We start from the raw sequence: 19,846 nt of genomic DNA, 5'->3' as shown, positions 1-19,846 counted from the left end.
CCTGTTACAGGTTTACTGCTGAGACTACATACATCTTTTTTTTCCTCCTCCTGATGATTAGATAGACATAAGCTGTTTATGGAATTGGTAGAAATGAACGCAATATGGTTTTAAGACTATAAAGTTTGATGTAATTGGTGAAAATCTGGTTTCAGAATTTGTATAAGCAAGGTTAGAGCTACTGTGAAATTTACAGAGCTTTTAAAAGATAAAGTAAGTCGTTTTTCAAGATGTTAGTACTCAATACTGATGACTTTCTTTAGGATTCCTGATGGTAAGAATACCTGCCATCTGACCCCCACAACATTGAGGGAAATAGAAGAGAAAATCACTGAGGATGACTGATTCAGTTGGACTGATTGTCTGCAACATGGAAGGTACCTGTATTACAGAGAAATTTCTGCTGTCTGATTAACAGTGCTTGAGCAATAAGAGTCATAGCTTTACACGTTACAAGATGATGAACTCGACCTGCTCAACACCACAGCAGATACACTGCCATAATCTCTGCACTCATTATTAAGTATCCCCTACTGTAGAAAACCTGCTGCAGAAAACCTGCTATATACCTACTTGTCCATTATAGATGTCTTAGTTTAGAAAATGACGCAAGACTGCTTTTTACTGTAAAGCCTGTAACTATAAGCACTTTTGGCATTAAATTGTAGCCCACTGACACAGGCTGATCTAGTTTATGTCAAAGGCATATAGAATCAGGCCATACAGTTTCGTATTGCTTCGAGTTTTCTTTTTGACAACAAATATAATTCCTTGCATTAGGCTAATCACTGAGTATTCTCTCCTATATTGCATTTATAGGAACAAAAAAAAATTTTGAAGTATAAGAGACACTCCTCATTTAATATTTTCCTTTCACATTGGATTTAGTAATTAATTAGTGCAATACTCCAGAGTCTACAGACTATCACAAGCATTTAGATTAGACAATCCTCATTTTTCCTGAAGCAGTCAGTCCAGGAAACTGAATTTACATAAACAACAATAAGATTTTATATCTAAAATATACACATAAAATCTTTTTATGTGCAAGTTCATAAATTCTGAGTTTCATGGAAGCAGACACTTGAGCTAACAAACTGTAACAATCCTATACAAAGGCAACTATGCTGGCTGAAAAAACAGCTAGCATTCTAAAATAACTACTGAAGTACTACAGCACAATTCTGCTACTGGATGCCTCAGCTTATACTGGATAACTGCAGTGTGATTTTTTCCATATGGAATATCTAGCTCTGGGGCCTGTACTCAGAAGTTGAAATCTGAGAGCTACAGTGCTACATACATTGCTATTACATATATTCTACAAAAATATCTTCTTACCAATAATTTATTCATAATTTACCCTACCTTACTGCTTCCTTAAAGATAACAAGATCAAATATCAAATATAAAAAAAACAAACAATCTTAAATGAGAAGAAGCAGGAAGAATTATATAAGATCATTTGTGAGCCAGAAGGATGTTCTTTGTTGCATTTCCCATCTGCAAAACAAATTCCTATAGGAATCAATGGACATCATAAGACTGTATCTTTTTCTGGCAGGTACTATTCATGCATTTTATTTAACAAACTTCTAGAAGCGCTTAAATTCTTCAAAGATGAGGGCAATATAGGAGAAGTTATTAGAGAAGTTGAACTGCTTAGTTGATACTGAGCTGTTTGAAAGAAAGATAATTGCATGTTTAACAATGACAAACACTGGGGACTACACATGAAGTAGTTACCAAGAAAAACTGCAATGCTGGAAGTACTTTTAATACCAAGCAAAGGTAAATTCCTATGCCATACCTGCAAAAAGTATCTGCATGTTTAGCAAAAGTGAAAAATTACAACTCAGATAACTCAATGCAGATTTCAGAATATTTATTACAGAAAGAGACATATCTAGTTTTAAAATGTTTGTAACTTTTCCCTCATTTGAAAAATAAAAGTATGCAGCATGACAGAATTGAAACTAGAAACAAATGGGAGTACTTTTCATACAGCAACATGACTCAAAATTGAAACTTCACCATAAATTGACCATCACCTAATATTTATTTAAGAAATAAGCTTAAGGGAAAGCTAAGGCCATTAAATGTATTTCAGTGTTACGCTGGAATAGTCTTGACCAAGAACCTCATTTAGCTAAAATGTGAAAAGTTTAAATACATGTTTCAGTGTAAATTTATTGTTGCTTCAACATTTTCTCTATCGATTTAGTCATTACTTATGGCAACATAATTGGCTGGAAAGATGCCAGTTTGTCCTCCTATTCTTCCTTCCCACCAATCAAACTGTGAGCCTGTTTTGGTTGTGACTATGATTTTGTCTCCAGCTTTGAAAGTCAAGTCACCTGGCTGTTGTCCTTCAAATGAATAAAGTGCTGTTACTTCTACTGGATGGCTTGTGGAGTTACCTGCAGTGAAAGAAACCAAATCAAATAAAAATTACTAAATTGCATGGACAGTAAATCCTTGAATAAAATATTCATAAAAGGCAGTACAAAACAGTAACAAAGATATCAGAATAATTTATCTAAAATGTATAATAAAATTTATCTAAAATGCATAAACTGCAAGTGAAAAAAAAAGGGTTACTCCTTTTCCTAGTAAGGTAAAATTGGATTCCAGCCTATCAGCACAACTTTGTCCATAAAATAGCACTATGCACTAAATAAAGATCAGCAGTTTTCTCTGTATGATTCATACAGAGAAAATAGAGATTGGGAACAAAAGTGTTGTGTTGGAGAAAGTTCAAATAATTCCTGAAACAACTTTAGGTTTTTGTTTAGTTTTAGAATGCGTTCCCTGTGACAGTTTCTTGGCAAAAAGTGCAAACTTAAAGCAGGGATTTTAATTTTTTAATCAATAATCAGGATACAGAATAGTAAAATTCAAAATATTCACAGCCCATCTCTTCTCCTTCCACTGGGTTTGCAGTATTTAGGATTTTAATATAACTAGCATGTTGTAAAAATCCCACAAAATATGCTAGCAGAAATAGATTATTGCTTGATGTCCTGGAAGTGACTTGGCTTGCACAGGGGTATTTTAGACCAGTTATACAAACGGTTTTTATTCTCCTGTAACTCCTTCAGTTCTTGGTGCTGGAATCATGTCATGAAACTTCTGATCTAGTTTGGAAGTCATCTATCATCTATCCACTCTCCATTCATTTTAAAATTTTTAGGCAATTTCTCAACTTTTCATACTATTGAACCTGTAGTATAAGTGAACATCTTCAATTTGGTAATAATTGTTTACTCTCAATTCCTTTAACTGCATGAACTGTAGGAGGCAGTCACATTGGTTTAATATTGACTTACTTTAGCCCCTGGCCTTATCATATCCCAAAGTGAAAATAAGTACCCTAGGGGTGCAATGGAAGACTAGTTAAGAGGAAATAATGAAGACCTCTACACAGCTATGTGGAAATAATTCAGGACACAATGTTTATATTTTATATGAACGTGGTGGCTGCATAAATGGTCAAACATGCAAAATTAAAGGTATTCAGCATTAGCTGCAGCTGCAAGTAATGTTTGTGGGCTAAACTCTGCTGCAAAAGCAGAAACCCATGCTCCTCTTAGTCTACAGATTTCAAGTACAGAGCTGGAAGTGATTATGAGAGATGTACCACTAAATGTTGTTTGGTCAGTCTGCCCTCAACAATCAATAGCCCCAGAATTATTTTTCTGGTTGCTTTTATCAATTCAAAAGATAAAGGAAAAACCCCCATCCCAAATACAAACCTCACTCAAAAAGAATGAAAGGAGAAGATGATGATTACAAATGTATATGCAAAGAGCATAGCTATTTTTCCATTTTTCTGATATGCAAGAGCTGCTTTAAAAGTAATGCCTCTACATGTGCATCCTTCCATACATGCAGAATCTGAAAGCACCACAACTCTTTATGAACGCTGATTTTCAAGTCCTTGCCCCATTTGCTACCTACTATCATTTAAAAGCTTTATTACTGTTTATTACTGTTAGCTATTTTATAATATTTCCTAGAAGCCCTTTCTCATTTTTCTCAAGATTTTAATCTCTGTGCTTTATTTATGCATGTTAATAGTGTAAACCACATATAATACATACTTACTGTCTTCAGATTGTGGCACCTGCTACCTCATATTTATATGGGGCATTCAAACAAAGGAGTACCTTCAATGAATGCAGCATTATGAAAATCTGCCATGTGTTATAAGGGGGAGCTGTTTCATGTTCTCGTCTCCACAATGAAGCTTTACATAATCTCTGGTGGATACTTAGTATACTGTATTACAATAGATGCTATAGTCTATGCATGAGAAAGTCTGAGTTTTTCAAACTCCACTATAATTGATTTTTAGAGCATACTGTCAAAATCTAAATTGTTTTAAATCAAATTGTTACAGATACACTTGAAGGTTCCTGAGTACAAATACTGAAATCACATTTGCAGCTCACACAAGATGGTGCTACAGTGCTACACACAGAGCATGATACTAAAATCATTGAGATTTATGAGTATGCATACTGGATTACACTGTGGAAATTCCTTAATTAAGGAATCTGAATACACACAGCAACCTTCTACAAGCACAGTGGTCAAAACAGAACTGCAGAAATTTTGGTTGAAGATCTGTTACTGAAGATGCACAGATGTCACTTTTTGTAGGACAGCGATACTGGTTACATTTATACTAATTAGCTAAAGAGTGCAAGAGCCTTTGACATTGAGGCCAGCTAGCAGAGACCAGACACACACGTAATAGTAAATGCTAGAGCCACATCCAATCTACAGTCTTCTAGACTAAAGTAACTCCTGATTGGCATCCATTAATTCTCTTGGAAAGTGCTAGGTGAGAATAATGTGAAAGAACTTTCAAAGAACGTAACCATATTGGTAACTGAGTTATAGTGCTTGGACCAACACTGCTTAATTTACTACTAGGTACAGATATTAATTCCACATTCTAATTTATATGATATCACATGTGCCTGAATGTCTGATGGTGAATAATTTGCAGAATTATACTAAAAACGTAAAATGCTGCTTTTGGCCACTGACACAGTAATAAAACTGAAATAATTTTCATGTGTTTGAGGTTAATGGTGAGTTTGCTAGATATCCACCTTGAAAAATTAGCTAATTGTTAGCAATTACACAGCTAGCAGGATCTTTGTGGGTCTTGTGTGCATCTGTACAATAAAACCTATAAGTGAATTAACACAAACTACTTCTGCTGGTTTTGAATTCACCTAAACCACAGTAAGGGAGCTTGCAAAATAACAGCCCTATGATTCAACTGTCATTCCAGATCAGTCAACTGACCAAGGATATTGATGACTGAGAGAGTATTGAATAAGAGGGTAATCAGTAATTGTCCATCTATTATGCATTTTCCTTTTGGGAGTTGAAACTAGATGATCTTTAAGGTTCCTTCCAATCCAAGCCACTCTATGACTCTATGATAAAGTCTCTGCTTTGATAAATGAAACGTGGGACTGTTTTTTTTTGAAGCTGAAACAATGTAGAATGGTTTTCATTGGTAGGCAACATACCATATGAACGCCCAGAAGTCTAGGTAGTTTTACTACCTAGGGGACAGTTTTACTACTAACTGGGGCTGTTTAGTCTGGGGAAAAGAAGGCTGAGGGGAGACCTTATTGCTCTCTTCCAACATCTGAAAGCTGCTTACAGTGAGAGCGGGGTTGGTCTCTTCTCACTGGTGACAGTTGATAGGATGACGGGAAATGGCCTCAAGTTGTGCCAGAGTAAGTTTAGGTTGGATGTCAGGAAACACTTCTTTACAGAAAGGCTTGTTAAGCACTGGAATAGGCTCCCCAGGGAGATGGTTGAGTCACCATCCCTGGACGTGTTCAAAAACCATTTGAATGTGGTGCTCAGGGACATGATTTAGCGGAGATTTGTCATTTAGGGTATTATGGTTAGGCTGTGGTTGGACTCCATGATCTTTAAGGTCTTTTCCAACCTGAGAATTCTAAGATTCTATGATTTTTCCTTGAAAGTGAGTAATCTTTCTACCTCACTCAGAATTTCTGTACAACTTGGATAATGCATAGCTAAAGATTTTGTCACTTAAAATCAAACTGAATGAATATCACATTCAACATACTAACTTCTACTTCCTTTACGTTATGTAAAGAAATAGGGAGAAGTGACTGGAACTGCCACACAAAATGCTGAGGTTGGATGAATTTCCAGCATTAGAGATGACAGAAGTTGTATGCTGCTGGCATAAAAGCTCTGCCAAAAAGTATCATCTTACAGAGAAGCTCAAACAGAGTTCTTGTTGGTTAAATGGACACCTAGATGATTAAGCAACCATATGATCTCTGCTTGTTCTGTAGAAATTAAAAAAAAAAACAAACAAAAAACAACAGACAAAATGATGGAAAACAAAGGATCTAGGCAGATGCAAACATCTATGCTTTGAAAAACAAGTATATCAAGTGTCACAAATATTTAATAACGCTAGTATATAGTGTTCACAGGGACTGAAAGCCTCAGTTGTTGTTCGTGAACTTAGGATGAAAGCTGTAACAGTGAACAGATGCAAATTTTAATGGTTCACCTATTATGGAACACACTGGGCTTTTATTAGAAAGGATTATTGTTGTGTTTATAATAAAAGTTCATGAAAAAATACAAAGTAGGCTGAAGAACTAAGTTAATTTTTTGTCCTGCAAATGTTTGAGTAAAAAATTAAAACTGATGCCAGCAGCAATGAAGATTTAATTGCTTTTAGTGGTCATCTTTAGCAAACAACTTGGAGAACAACATCTGCTAACACACAATTTTAAAATTAGATAGTGTGTGTATACATAGATTGAACACAACAAACTGAATGATGCTTGCCCCAAACTACCGTACTAAAAAGGAAGACTATCACCCATTCCCAAAAGGACATGCTAAACAGTAAGATGATCATTAATTTGATTCAACAGCAACAGAAAATCTTCACAAAGAGTTTTGAAACAAAGAAGTCACCTTAAGGAAGGGAAGATTTAGGCTGGATGTCAGGGGGAAGTTCTTTACAGAGAGAGTGGTGAGGTGCTGGAACAGGCTGCCCAGAGAGGTTGTGGATGCCCCAGCTCTAGAGGTGTTCAAGGCCAGACTGGATGGGGCCCTGGGCAGCCTGGTCTACTATTAAATGTGGAGGTTGGTGGCCTTGCATGTGGCAGGCGGGTTGGAGATTCATGATCCTTGATGTCCCTTCCAATCCTGGCCACTCTGTGATTCTGTGATTAAGAAGTATAAAAGCAGCAAGAAAATTTGCAATAGCAGGGAGAGAGTTTGGACTGGAAACTGCAGTATTCAAAATCCAGCTTGATTCTACCTGAAGCCACCTTGTTGGCATCAGCTCTGTTCAGGCCAGATTGAGCAGCCTTGTCATTGATACTGTGACTCTCCTGCACTCATCTATGGGGGTGAGGGCACAGGTGTATCACTTTGTGCACACCTGGCCTTATGGTGGGGCTTTCTTGCCAACTTACATTTCAGTAGGTAGTAGGGGTCTGCACAAACACACACACAATTGGAATACCCACATCTCCAACAGGAGGTGTAGGAAAACTTGCACTTGTGTACTTTATGTACATGAATGCCTGTAAATGCAATTAAGAATTTGGACGGTTAATCATAAAAGAGCATTTAGGACTTTGAGGTATTCATTAATATGTTGCAGTTGTCTAATATTGTACTTCACTTGCTGTAATGCTAACACTGATCATGTATTACCAGCAATCTCTCATTGATGAATTAATAAACTTCTCTGATTGTGGTTGTGATTTAAGCTGTATTAACTGAGCAGTCGTGCTCTGTGACAGTTCTTGCATGTGTCTGCGCTCACAGTGAAGACTAATGTTGAAATTAAGTGCCTCATGGCCATTGCTGAGTTTTAACAAATAACTTTAATTAAAGAGCTTGATTTAACTGCTGGACTAGTAAGGTGGACAAGTATGCACTGTGGTAATAAAGCTAGGATGAGAGTGTAATTCTAATTGAATAGCTAAGTTCACTAACAGTCCCATGAAAAGCCAGGACGCTTATTCTTTCTTTACCTAAGACTGAAACGGTGACTGGGCTACTGGTAGGTCAGAGTTTAATAAAGTAAGGGCCAATAAAGTAAGGGTGCACTAGTGGATCAACAATATCAAGAATGAGATGAGGCACTATATTTCTGGTTTTGATGTGCTCAGAATGCTCAGAGCAAGATTTGGATTCTTGCATAAATAGAGAGTAGGAGCAACAAATTAATTAGGGATCATTCTGAGTTAAATATGTTACAGCATCACTGTCAAAGCTTTAAAGATGGAATTTGAATTTAGTTACAGGAGCCAGTTAGCAACAGTTATACTTTCACATTAATTGTTAACAAGGGTTTAATAGATCTAGTTCTTACAGTGATTACTGCGGCCCCTTCTCCTTCATATTTTGAGAATTAAGGCATACTAAGCAATATTTTAGATAGGCGTTAGGAACCACAAACTGAGACACATTTTCTGTTGGATCCATCACATTCCTTTAGAATGCAGACAACACAATACAGAAAAAGCAATATCCCATAGAAAATTCTGAGGAATCACAGTACTGCTAATGACAGGGATAACTTTTAAATTAGAGTTAGGTCTCAGGTCAGTAGAAACTAAAGACCTAACATTTTGACTTAAGGAACGCAGCAACATTGGGCTATGATGGGGCTGGAAGATAGACAGATAAATGACTTAAGTTTGAATTAGCAGGTGAACTACTAAGTTCAATCTGTAGTATTCACAAGAACAAGATCAAAGCTGGATCTGACAGGGGCGTTCTTTCACTTCTGTTTGAGCTCAAAGACATTCTTAACTTAAAGGAAGATGATACAGGAAAAGTGACAGGGAAGGAAATTAACTTTGAAGTAAGAACTCAGCCTAGATGAGAGTAAAGGAATATTGAATTTGCAAAGGTCAGAGAGAAGGATATTGCAACAATTGAATCATAACAGGACAAAATTCTGGACAAAAGTAGAAATGGAAAGAAAAGGCTGCATCTTTGAAACGGTACTCAAAGGTCAACATATAGGAAGGTGAGAACTGCTGAAGAAAATTTGGAAAGTGATTTGGAAATCACTTGCTCTGTATCAACCAGCAACAGACAACATTTCAAATTCAATTTTAAAAATTTTGGCTTGAATTCAAGTAAGCGACACATTAAGGCAAAAAGATCTGGAAAAAATTGTTATGAGGATTTTGCACAAAATAGTATCTAATAACTGAAAAGGGATAGAGAGTAGGTAACTGGTTGGGAAGTTGTAACAAAAAATGGAGGATTGATAAGGAGGATCTCTCAGAGACACTGGAACAACAGATGTAAAGGCAGTTATAGACACAGTCATACAGTGGAATATAAAGAGCACCAACATTACAAAGAAAACATGCGATCATGTTCTATCAGGTTAAGGTAGGATGCAATGTGATGTCTAATACATGCTTATAAAGTGGTCACTGAAATCTTGTAAGTAGCAGTTATATTTACATTACAGAATGGACAGTAACAAATACTTTTAAAATACTAAGGAATCACTTGGCACCCATTACCTTTCCCAGGTCAAAATCATACTAGGGACTTACTAACAATGCAGTAGAAGTGATTGGATTTCAGTGCAAAAAGCACACTCCTTAGAAATGTTTCATTTATCGGCACAACTGGAGTCAGTAGTTTCAGCTGGGTGCAAGAGAAACTGCTTTAAAGAGGGTCCAACATAATACAGAAGAATTTCAAATAGAAACATAAAGTAAGATTAGGTAACAACAATATTGTAGGTGTTGGAAGGGACCTCCAGAGATCATCGTGTCCAACCCCCCTGCCAAAGCAGGTTCCCTACACCAGGTAGCACAGGTAGGCATCCAGGCAGGTCTTGAACATCTCCAGAGAAGGAGACTCCACAACCTCCCTGGGCAGCCTGTTCCAGTGCTCCATCATCTCACCGTAAAGAAGTTCTTGCACACATTTGTGCGGAACTTCCTATGCTGCAGTTTCTGGCCGTTTCCCCTTGTCCTGTCACCACACACTGCTGAAAACAGTCTGGCCTCTCCATTCAGCCCCCCACACCTTAGATATTTATAGACCTGGATCAGGTCCCCTCTCAGTCTTCTCTTCTCAAGGCTGAACAGACCCAGTTCACTCAGCCTTTCTTCATAGGAGAGATGCTCCAGGCCCTTCACCATCTTTGTGGCCCTCCACTGGACTCTTTCCAAGAGATCCCTGTCTTTTTTGTACTGGGGAGCCCAGAACTGGACACAGTACTCCAGATGAGGCCTCACCAGGGCAGAGTAGAGGGGGATGATCACCACTCACTGGCTTTTTTGGCCACAAGGGCACACTGCTGGCTCATGTCGTCCACCTGTCCACCTGTCGTCCACCAGGACACCCAGGCCCCTCTCTGCAGAGCTCCTCTCCAGCAGGTCATCCCCCAACCTGTACCAGCGCATGCATTCCTCCCTACGTTCAATACTCTACACTTGCTTTTGCTGATCCTCATTTGGCTTCTTACTGCCCAGCTCTCCAGACTATCCATGTCTCGCTGAACAGCAGCACAGCCTTCAGGTGTGTAATATAGTCAGCAATGGATTTTATTAGATGTAAGATAACCTACCAAGAGACAAGATTAATTTATCTGCATGTTCCCAGTTTCTGAAGCATAGGCTAGTGCTGCCAGACATTAAATCTCCTTTTGGCCCCTCTTTTTGCCCCCAGTAACTCCTCAGAGAAACTATTTCAGAGCCCTACTCCACCAGTAGGAGGGGGCGTCAAATAACACAGCTTCAAATAATTCACTACTGGTTAAATTCTTCTTTTTGGCAACAATAGATTTTGGCTAAAAGTTTTTTTTTCTTCTTATTTACCCTCATGCTTTTTTAGTCATATTTTTTTCCATATCTCCAAATTGTTACAGTAAAAATAACTTAGCAACCTTATATCACTGACTTCAATGAGTATCAGAATACTGTACAATACAGTATCAATAAGTAAACAGAATACTTCAGATAAGGTGAATTCCAAACATCACTTCCCTACTTTCACAGTAAGATGCTTGTAGGTAACTGACTGTTTTACTATTAAGAGCACAAGAATGAGCAGAACTGAATGAACACAGTGCAGATTTTGTGGAGATCATGGATTTATTTTTGCATGTGAAAGTTAAAAAAAAACAAAACTGAGATGAATCAGCACAGAAGTCTGTCAGAACAGATCTTCTGATGAGGAGATAAAGTTATGAATGAACAAATCAGCAAAGCAAAAAGAGGAAAAGCATGGACAGCAGAGAGCACTGGAGAAACTGGATGCCACAAACTGCTAAAACGAGAATGAGAGAAGCATTAGCAACAAAGAAAGACTGGGAAGGCTGAGTTGAGTGAAGGCTACAGAATAATACAGATAAATAGCACAACACAGAGCTAAGGGACCAAATGTTTTTGAAAGAATGACAATGGTATTACATAGCTAACAACGAAGACTGAGAGAAATCATAAGAAAAAAGACATGACATAGTTTAAACAAACTTCAATATACAGCTATAGATTCTGAATGTCAGTAGTGTATTCCACATACCAGATCTCTGAAATTAGAGCCATATAACATAATACAATGTTGAACACAAAAAATTAACTTATTAGTTCAATGGTCATTAATCCAAAAAAGTCCTCAGTTCCATACACTATATTGACAGTAAGTTTCAAAAGAGGAGTGTCTATGCACAATAATGAGACCTGTTCCAAGGTTATAAAAGAGAAAAAAAAAAAAAAAAAAAGGAAGATAACAACCCTAAGGCTGGGAAGATGCAAGATTAACAATAGAAAGGAAAAACTATCTGCAATGAGGGCTTTTTTATCTGCTCTCCAACCATGAGAAGAAATACCAGCATGGTAATTAAATGGTGAAGTTATTCCAAGGAGAGAAAGGAAATAGGTTTAAAAGTAACTTGTTGATATTAAATTAGAAAATAATTAAAAGCAGTATTAATCAGGAAACCAAAGAACTAATTATGCTGGACCACCAATATGGACAGAGACACAGGAATGCCCACTGTATGATAAAATGCTATCTCTTCATCCCTCTTTTCTCCAAAGAGTTATGAATCTGAAACTAGGTATAGTAATAATGCACTTTTTCAGGACCAGAAGGAAAATCTGAGCCTTTGGTTATACACGATTATAACAGAATGGCTAACGTTGGAAGGGACCTTAAATATCTTCTAGTTTCAGCCCCTCTGTGCTTTGGACAGTTACCACCCATCAGAGCACGCTGACCAGAGCCCCATCCAACCTGACCTTGAACATCCAGGGATGGGGGCATCCACAGCTTCTCTGGGAAATCTGTTCCAGTGCCTCATCATCCCTTGTGTAAAGAATTTCCTCCCAGCATCTAATCTAAATCTCTCCTCTTTTAGTTTAAAAGCATTCCCCCTTGTCCTATCACTCAATATCTACGTGTGTAAAAAGTTGGTCTCCTTCTTGCTCATAAGCTCCCTTTAACTACTGGAAGCCTACCAAGATGTGTCCCCAGAAGTTCGTCTTCTTCAAGCTGAACAAGCTCAGCTCCCTCAGCCTTTCTTTGTAGGAGAGATATTTCAATCCTCTGATCATCTTTGTGGCTCTTCTCTGCACCCATTCCAACAGCTCCACATAGTTTTTGTGCTGGGGGCCCTAGACCTGGATGCAATACTAAAAGCGGGGCCTCACAAGCCAGAGTAGAAGGTGACCAGCTGGCGACCTGTCTTTTGATGAAGCCCAGGGTACGGCTGGCCTTTCAGGCTGCAAGCAAACACTGCTGGCTCACATTAAGCTTTTTGCAGATCTTTAGTCTTGGTATTAAGTAAAACAGCACCCCTGAAAACTTTATGAACAAAGTTATGCCCTGTAGTGATTTTGGTGAAAAGTGCCAGGGAAAGTCTAAGAAGCGTTGTAAGGGATCGGAGAGCATGTGTAAGAATGAAATAAGGCTTAGCGTTGGATTCTGAAGGAACCATTAAGTATTCCTACATGCCAGTTTCCTGCAAGCTGTCTAGTCATCTAATTTTATGTAGCACATGCTCTACATCAGTACTGAATTTTGGAATTGCTGTTAAGTCAGAGATGCAAAACAATGAGTACAAGTTTTAAATTCAAGTTGTAAAGATTCATATTCTAATGTATTAGAAGAAAGAAATGATTAAATACAAACTTAGATGTCACTAGAAAAGACGGTCTTAGAAGTAGTTTGATTGCCTAAAATGCATTCATGCATATTCTGCATGTGTCCCCCCTAGAAACAAAACAGTGGAAATGATTTGTTCATTCTAGGACAATAATAAAAAATGCACAGAATATTTCTGAAAACTAAGAAGAAAGTCTAGGGTGCAAAGAAGCAAAGCTACAGAAGTATGTAATTGTATGTTTATCACTGTGCAGACAAAAGCCTGTTGTTACAGTGGATTTTTCCACTCGGAGTTTATAAAAACAATCAAAACTATGAAAACTGCAACAGAAAATAGTATTCTTTTATGGAAACAGAAAATGGATACTTTAGAGTTGACATGACTATCAGTTTGAATATTACCTCATACTTAAAAAGATCTTTCATAATTCCTATTTTAAAAAAGAGAAATAAAGAAAAAGGATTGGCTCATTTGGTTGCTAGAATGTAAACAAAGACAAATAAAATATTGCTATAGTGCGGTTACAGAATACTGAAGCACCACTGCCTCAAAATATTTACTTTATGATCATATGCAATAATAAAAACATGACAGATACAGTATATTATTTCACATGACTTTTGGAAAAGTGTCATCTTGAATTAAGAAATTTTCAAGTATAGTTGACTGGATGTGTATGCTTCATAATATTTTATGGATGTAGAAGTTTAGTGAAGTTAATAGTCCATCCTTTGATAATATTAGAACTCCAAGGCTTTGCTATTCATAATAACTACTGTTTAAATAATGTCAACTTTGGCTTAGATCTATAGGTGATGTTTGGTTTATGTTCACAGCTAGGTAGCACAAAATCTAAGACAGCTTCCTGCGTTAGCTAAGTTAGAATATCATGTTTAGAAGAAAGAAAGCACTTTATAATGTTAAAACTCACTACAGGGTAATTCTCTGGACTTAATACCAAGCATTGTGAGTGATAGGTTGAATGTGAGAATTCATCTATGTTTAAAGATAAGACAGAAGCGAAGTAAGAAATACTGAAAGGGGAGATAAAAGGAAGTGAAACAAGTTGCTGCACAGAGCTAAAGAGGCCCTTTGGGGCACTTTTGGCCTGACTTTGGAGCCATGACAACTAGACGTCATGGCTTTCTTCAAGACAAAATGAAATATCAAATGGAGGGGCAGCAAAAGAGAGTAAAGCAGAAGCATAGAATCACAGGATCTTAGAATGGCTTGTGATCATCTAGTTTCAACCCCCCTGCTATGCGCAGGATCGCCAACTACCATATCAGAGCCTGATCCAGCCTCGCCTCGAGTGCCTCCAGGGATGGGACATCCACAACCTCTCTGGGCAACCTGCTCCAGTGTGTCACTGTCCTCTCGGTGAAAAACATACTGCAGTATGTTGTACACTGCGATTCTCTGAAGAAATTAACTTTTCAGATTCTGTCTGGCAACAAAGCATTCCATATGTCCACTTACAAAAGAGTCTCTTTAAAGCACTCATTCACAAAGCAAAACAGTAGCTCAACTGTATATTAAATGCTACAAGTCAAGAAAACAATTATTTCAGTTCTTGAAGCATACCAGTACACGCATTAATTCCTTTTTCAACTTACTGCAATTTTCTGCATTTAGACTACCTCTCTAAGCCTTTAACATGAAAAGAAAAGGTTTTAGCTGAGGCTCTAGAGCAAAACAAACACAAGAAAAAATTAATTTAGTTGTTTCTTGACAAATTATAATCCAGTGTTTGTTCAGGACATAGATAGGAGCTAAATGCTGGAAGTCAGGAATCTTACAAATGAAATCTCAAGTGTCCTATCTGCATTAAAGTTCTTTTGTTCTGGATTTTTTATTCATTTATTTTTTAAAATTTTCCTAAATGTAGAGTCACCTCAAAAACCCTCAGCATGCACAAAAACAAGAACCTCAGATCTCAACTGAACAGATGCGAGAGGGCCTAAATATGCACGGTAGAATTGACATTTTATATCTACAGGTACTAAGCCGCTATAATCAGATATAAGCATAAGTTTTCCCATACAGATGCTTGAAGTATGTCATATGCCACCACTGATCCAATTAATCTCCAGCAATGTTCATCTGACGAAAGGTCAGGAAACATGATATTCAGCAAATCACTCTCAGAAACAAATATTCTCTTGTCTGAGCTGTTGTTTTACCTCAAACTATGGCCTCCTTTAAGTAAACAAAAACAGCTGCCTTTCTCTATGCTTTGATAAAAAAAACTTAAGATTCTCAAAGTATTTTAATTAAACACTGAAATCAGAAAACCTCTGATGTCCACAGAAGCATTTATTAGTGCCACCAGTTACACAAACACTTTCCGAAGGGGGAAGGCAGGCCACAGCTTCTCTGCTTCATCCTAGTACTTGTAGACGAAGAAATGACTCTTATTCAGAAGACTCGATGTCTATTTTATTATAGCATCTGTAGATTTAAGGCAATTTCAAGAAGTTCAAGCTTAGATAATAGCAAGGAGAATTTCTTTAGTATTTCTCATGACTAAAAGTACTCTCCAGTCCTGGAAAAGATGGCAAAACTAAGCCTGAAGCCCTCATCCACTTTCACAAGACTTGTCTGAGCAAATTTTATTTAGAGCTAGACATTATCTATTTGTTCAAGTAGGTACTTTGCCCAAGTTTTTGCTTTCTGGTACTCCTGGTTACAAAGCCCTCTAGTTGATTTTGAGAATAATTTAAATACTTAAATGATCTCCATCAACACAACAACAAAAAATGGTGATGGAAAAAATCATCCAGGTTTAATATTACATGTTACAGACAGTACAAAGCAAATCTAGACACAGACATAGACACAGCCTACAAGGTACGCCATTCTCAGTTTTGCTCCAGGGACTCAATTTCTATTTCTTAATAGAAATTCAGCAAGAGATGAAAATCTGTACGCATGGAATTGATATATTATACTCCAACAACCCCCTAAAACCCTCAAAAAAGCACTCAAACACTTTGATCTCTTCCACAATCAGCTGGAAACAGACTATCTCAAAGCAGCAGCTTCTGTAATATCACCAGTTTGTGCCACATCTAACAAATAAAATGAATGGTTTCATTGGTGGTTGAAGAAGACCTGAATATATTTAAAGTTTAAGTTACTATGCAATTTTAGCTCATTCAGTACAAAACACTGTTCACTGTTTTTGAGTTTCTGGCCTGCTAGGGAACATGCTGGCTCATCATCTTCCTCTGCTGATGGAATGTTTCTATCTTTGTTTCAGCACACTCAGCTTTTGCATTAAAGAAGTGCCTTTTTTGTCAAGCATCTGTGGATATATTTGATATTTAGGATATAAAAAAAAAATCCCCGCCTTCTAAGAGTCAATTCCATAACATTTTTGCTGATTACTTCTTAGATTTTTTCTGCCCTTTTCAAAAAACATTTAAATTTTCATTCAAACTGAAATGGTCAAATAAACTGTATCGATGTCAAGGGCTTTTACTATGGTCAAGATTACATTAATGCAAATAACGTCTTTTCTGAAATTATAAAGCATCACAGAATCACAGTAGGTCACACAGGAAAGTGTACAGATGGGTCTTGAATATCTCCAAAGAAACTTCACTACCCTTCCAGCCTGCCTGTTCAGGTGCCCTGCCAATGTGACAGTAAAGTTCTTCCTTGTATTAGTATGGAACTTCCTGTGTTCCAGTTTCCACCCAATGCCCCTTGTTCTACTGTTGCTTGCCACTCAAAAGAGTCTGCTCCCATTGACTTGACTCCCACGCTACAGATATTTATAAACAGTTATGTGATGAGATGCAATTCTAAGCATAACATTCACATTCTGAAAAGCAGAATAAGTAAAGAGAACAGATCTATGTTTTATTCAGGTGAGTCTGTTTAGGAATGACATGCACATTTTTTATCTTGTTGACAATATTTCCCACATTTCTGCTACACATACTGAATGTTAACATCTCACCCTGAATACAATGTCTCTTCATTTTGCTTATTAAATCTCTATATTGTTAGATTCAAAAGTTCTGCCACTGAGTTATTAACACGTGCACTGGTTCACCTGATACAAAGATTATCTTCAACCTAACTCTGGAAAACAACTCACAGCCTGAAAACAAATAAAACCAACAGCAAGCCCAATCTCATTCTATGCAGTTTATACACAGATTCTATGGTGGTATCTTCAAATTACTGACTTTTTTCTAATCTGACTTTTTTTTTTTTTTTTTTTTTTTTTTAAGTTTAGTTTTGCAAGACTCTGCTGCTATCAATTCCTGCTTGGCTTCCATTAGAACTAATGAAGCAGAAGCTCCCGTACTCCCAAAAGCTTTTTATAGAAAAATAGATAGAATAGTAATTTAAATCTGTTTATCCTACTACTACAACAGAACAAAAATTAAGCATACATATCATAAGCATGCTAAAACATCAGCCTGTTTTAGTAGGGCCTCAGACAAAAGACTTTAAACTATACCACTTAATATCTTTAAGTTCACATGAACAACTTTGCATTTTAACTGCATCAGAATGATTACCCTAATGCTGCTTGCTGCTTAAAAAAAATATAAGCATAAGCTACACTGAGATTTTCCTGTAATTTTTGCTGTAATTTTTATTCCTATTCATTAAATAAATGCCATGAAAAAATACTGCTCCCTATTCTGTACTTAGCATTATAGTTCTCCACCAACGCATGCACACACATCAGGAAGACACCAATTTCATCCCAATGCATATGACCTCAATCTCTTGTGCTATGCTGTATTTTGAGTTAGTTGATTATACACAGTGAGTTATTTACTTCAGCATAACCAGAAAATTCCTGCGTACTACGTTTTCCTCTCAGCTTGCCACAACATAAGCCATAAGCAGCTGATCATCTGACTTACTTCATTCACAATAGTATGATCCTAGAAAAGTGATTCAGAGATAAAAATAGTCTAAAAAATAATTTCCTGGGATTTCCTGGGTTTGGTAAGTATTAAGAAAGAGCTTGTAATAGCAAGGAAGTTAATACTTTGGGGACCACCAGATGGATGTTTTATGATTTCAGTAACTAAATATAAACATGTCACAAGCCTTGTCATGAAGAAAACAGAAAAATACACCAGGTTTAGCTAAAAGCCTTAAGAGAAAAAAAAAAATTACCATAGATAATTTCCAGGATAGGCCTTCATGACATTGTCTACTGACCTAGTAAACATGAGCTAATGACAGACATCATATATTCCACTATGCAAAAGAGTTCTGAAACAAATATCCATTAGTCTGAGCTCTTCCAACAGAAAAACCAAAAATTCAGATATTACACACAGAAAAATGAATTGGAGACAAGAGAGATATTTGAATTTTATTATCGCCAAAACTGGAGATAATATTTTTACTTTGAGGTATTTAGTCTTACAATAAAAACGCCCAAGTCAAAGGATTTGAGCACACTTAGATTTTTCTTGTGGTGTAGCTGTCAGGTTTTTTGTCTGTTTTTAAATCTGTGGATTTCTAAATGTGGAACTATATAACTGATGTAAATAGTCACATGATAGATTTCCAGTTAAATTTGAGCTGGTACTAGTTTTGTTAAATCAAAGAGAAGACTATCACATAAAAAAAAAAGTGATTGCTTCAATACACATTCAGCAAAGTAAGCCTGTTTTGAAGTTGCAAGCGCACTGACAGTGATGCTCTTTTTCAGAAGCTCTAAATTGTTTCTCTACACTATGCAGAGCTCAGCAATACACATAATTAGAGATACTGATGTAGACACATCTAGAATGTTGTCACAGTTCCACTGCTTTATCTTCTTTCTGCATTTTAATGATATCATCCTACAGAGTAGGATGCACACAAAATGGCAAGATTTTAAGCGCAATAGAAACAAGTGTAGAGCAGGCATCCAAGTACAGTAGGTAAAACAGGAGGTCATGAAAAAAAAAATGATATGGTGCTCAGAGAGCTGCAGAACAGATTTTGCTAACTTTGTATCTCAGAAGCATTCTCTTAATTCTTAACTCATTTAATTTTTTTTTTGGCTTAACATACGTGTAACTGGCCACAGAAAAGGCCATAATATGCAAACAAAACAAATAAATTTGTATACAGACCCTTAAATTTCCTTGTCAAAATATGCTTAAGGAGGCATGAAATTCTTTTTTAGAATTGTCACACCAATCAAATTTTCATAGATTGACTCAACCAGCTGGAATTCAGAGATTATCGAAATATACATTGAGATCACCCTGAAAATCACAGAGAATTGCAGCAGACCTGATTTCTGGAGAACTGTAAGAATGAAAAGCAGCACCTCTGAGAGGGATTTAGTAAATACAAACTGAGTTTGCCACAACTTCATGGTACCACCTACTCAAAAAGGATTGATACAGCCTCAACTGTTTTAACATGGATTAGCAGTAAACAAAAAGATGTAAATAAATTAATAAAAGGTAAGGGGTAGAGTTTGGCTTAAATTCATTATACTCTTTAGAAGTCAAAATCCTACTGATCTCAGTGAGTTTACATCTCAGAATTTGCTATTTGTAGTACTATTTAAGATTTGAGATGAAAAAAGAACATGACTTAGCTCGTCAATCTGTTTAGTAATCAGAAGAAAGATCAAGAAAGATCAAGAGGTGATTCGGTTAGAGCAGAATTTGTCTG

The 19,846-nt window shown here is 36.8% G+C and overlaps 1 protein-coding gene across 2 annotated transcripts in view; it reads right to left on the bottom strand.

Annotated features, from left to right (window-relative positions):
* Positions 1 to 1,870: 1,870 nt before the first annotated feature.
* The window catches only part of SH3YL1 (SH3 and SYLF domain containing 1), a 42,366-nt gene continuing 24,390 nt past the window's right edge, over positions 1,871 to 19,846 (bottom strand). Inside the window, exon 10 of one of the 2 annotated variants that reach the window (XM_048936679.1) lies at positions 1,871 to 2,420. In XM_048936679.1, the coding sequence (XP_048792636.1) occupies positions 2,221 to 2,420 (200 nt within the window). In that variant the 3' untranslated portion in view covers positions 1,871 to 2,220. Of the gene's footprint in view, positions 2,421 to 8,111; positions 15,641 to 19,846 lie in introns of those variants that run through there. The other variant, XM_048936680.1, reaches the window with a different exon arrangement.

The sequence above is a fragment of the Lagopus muta genome, chromosome 2, assembly GCF_023343835.1.
Source record: "Lagopus muta isolate bLagMut1 chromosome 2, bLagMut1 primary, whole genome shotgun sequence".
Taxonomy (NCBI): Eukaryota; Metazoa; Chordata; class Aves; order Galliformes; family Phasianidae; genus Lagopus; species Lagopus muta.
This window is presented reverse-complemented; position numbering and strand designations above follow the sequence as displayed.